Genomic DNA, 2,739 nt, shown 5'->3' with positions numbered 1-2,739 from the left:
AGCCGAGGCCATGCTATGTCAGGCGCCGGAGCTGGAGACCGCAGTCCCGCATCACATCGACCGCCAGCGGCCCACGCTATGCGCCCATGCACCGGTGCGCCTCCCCACTTGGATGGCCGCCGCCGTGACCCACGCTCGCCGCTGCCACACCCCTTGGACGGGTGCCGTCGCCGTACACCGCACCAGCGCTGTGCGGGGCCCTGAGACATGGAGCGCCGCCACCGCGGGCCAGGCCTCCGGCCGCCACCGCGTGAGATCCGGCGGCCGACGGCCAATGCGCGTGCCGCCTGCGGCCCGTGCCGCACCTCGTCGGTGGCCGGCGCTGCACCGGATCCAGCCGCCGTGGACCTTTCCTACGCTCGTCCCTCGCGGCCGAGGAAGACGCGGTCGACAATCAGCGCTAGCCAAGTCGAGTCCACCCCCACGCCCTTACTCGGTCCCGCGCTGCACCGATTTTCAATGACTGCTGCTGGTTCCGGCCCCCTCGTCGACCGGGCCGCGCCACTATAGCCGGGCCGATACAGGCCGGGCCAGGATGGGCCCGTGCCAGGCCGGGCTGGGCCGCCCGTTTGGCCATGTATAGCACTAGTGCAGGTGCTAGGGTTTAGGTTAGGAAAAATCCCCCAAATTCCTAACTCGATTTCGCTTCCTCGTCTTTCTTCCTGGGCACCTGTCACCGTCGGCGTCGTCGATCCCGGCGGCTGGTAAGCTCCCTCCCGCCTCCCCCTTTCCGTACGTTCCTACCTAGCGCTGCACACGCATCTCACTCGCATCTTTGGCTCGGTCCCCTGCTTCGCAGATCGCCCTCGGTGCCATGGCCTGCTCCAAGAGGTCCAGCACGGCGGTGACGGCCGGGCTCCCCGACGACCCGCTCGTGGAGATCCTCTCCCGCGTCCCCGCCAAATCCCTCTGCCGGTTCAAGTGCGTGTCCAAAGCCTGGCGCGACCTCATCACCGACCCCATCCACCGTAAGAAGCTCCCGCAAGCCATGGAAGGGCTCTTCTTCATGGAGAGCTGGATCTGGTGCGCCGGCGCCGGCTGCGAGGAGGAGCAATTCAGTTTCGTGGACCTGACGGCGAGATCAGTGCCTCTGGAGATCGACCCCTACTTCTCCTTCCTGACAGAAATGCCCGGGCTTCGGGTGCTCGCCCTCCACGATTCCTGCAACGGGCTCCTTCTTTTCGAGCACCGCTCGGATTTGGACTCAAATGACGTGTTGGGCTTTATCGTGTGCAACCCGACCACAAAGCAATGGGTGGCTGTGCCCACTTGTGGCTGTCCTCCACCGTCTTCTTATGACAGGCACATCTACTTGGCTTTTGACCCGGCCATATCTTCTCACTTCCACTTGGTCCAGTTCCATAGGGAGGATGATGAGGATGAAGAGGAGTGGGAGAGTCATGAGCCTGTGATGTCAGTGCACGCCTACTCATCTGAATCTGGGATTTGGAGTCACAGCCAAACTGACTGGGACGAACATGACAGGCAAGGGTTGAAAGGTTGGCACCAGCCTTGTTTTGAAACTTATGAGGGTCCTCGCCATGCCTTTGTTAATGGCATGCTGCATTTGATGATTTGGGACGAGGATTTGGATCAAGATCAGGTACTTGTTGTAGATGTAAAAGGAAAGACACAAAGGGTGATTCCAGTGCCAACGGTGGGAGTGGTGGGTGAAGGGGTCTGGCGTCTTCAACATAGCGATTATATTGCTCAATCCCAAGGGCGCCTGCATTACTTCAGTGAAGTGTCGGATCTTTACTCTGAACAGGGGTATCAAATGTGGGTTCTTCAGGATTATGATTTGCAAGAATGGGTGTTCAAGCACCATGTTAGCTGTTTGAAGCTTGGAGAAACAAGATGCATAGAGCGCGTGGTTGCGATTCACCAAAATTGCAATGTGGTTTTCTTTCTTCAGAACCGTAAACTGATAGCATATGACATGGAAAGTAAGGAAGTGAGTGTTTTTGCCACTTCTGATAACCAAATTTTGCATCGGTCTATCGCTGCACCTTATGTTCCCTGTTTCTCAGAGTCACCAGTGCTCACAAATAAGCACTGAAAGTAAGAGCAGCTAGCAAATTGGTTAATAGATCTAGTAGATGTAGGTGATATGTTCTGTCTGTGCTTGGATGTATTCCTTATCATGCTGCTGGTCTAATATAACTGCAAGCCAGTTGAGATGTTTGTTATGTACCTGTATGTATGATAGTTATGTTAATATAATAAATGATAGATGCCCTAGTTGCACAGTTTATGATTTGTGGTCCAGCTGGTTTTGCAATTTTGCATGAAAGAACTGTTCCAGCTTCCGATGAAAAGGGTAATTCTCCCGGAGTAGCATGATGTTGGAGCAGCCTGGAGGGTCCGCAGTTTTTCGGTACAGATACCAGGTAAGCGTGCAGATAGAAAATAAGTGTTAGTTTAACTTTTGCCATATCTCGCTATTCTGTAATGTAACTTCACACCTGTACCTGTGTGACTATGATACTGGTGACATTTATGAATCTTATAATTTTCTTTCTGCTTCTACAATCATGTTACGATATACTCCTCATAGTAGAGAAAGCTGACTTTTTGAATGACCAATACTGATTATTTAGTAGAAATGTATTGGAGAAACAAAAGGCTGATGGTATATATATTTCCTGCTTCCAGATTTCGGAAGCTGATATGTTGCAAATTTGAAGTGGCGACAGTGATGGGATTTGATGATGAACTCGATGTAACAGATGGGGGCAG

General features: G+C 53.5%; 1 protein-coding gene across 1 annotated transcript; it reads left to right on the top strand.

Moving 5' to 3' along the window:
• The first annotated feature begins 606 nt into the window (after nucleotides 1-606).
• LOC117842671 (putative F-box protein At3g10240) lies at nucleotides 607-2,254 on the top strand. The gene is made up of 2 exons (XM_034723171.2): nucleotides 607-704; nucleotides 800-2,254. The coding sequence occupies exon 2, from the start codon at nucleotides 815-817 to the stop codon at nucleotides 2,057-2,059; it is 1,245 nt and encodes a 414-aa protein (XP_034579062.1). The 5' UTR covers nucleotides 607-704; nucleotides 800-814; the 3' UTR covers nucleotides 2,060-2,254.
• Nucleotides 2,255-2,739: the final 485 nt, after the last annotated feature.

This window comes from Setaria viridis, chromosome 2 (genome assembly GCF_005286985.2).
Source record: "Setaria viridis chromosome 2, Setaria_viridis_v4.0, whole genome shotgun sequence".
Taxonomy (NCBI): domain Eukaryota; kingdom Viridiplantae; phylum Streptophyta; class Magnoliopsida; order Poales; family Poaceae; genus Setaria; species Setaria viridis.
This window is presented reverse-complemented; position numbering and strand designations above follow the sequence as displayed.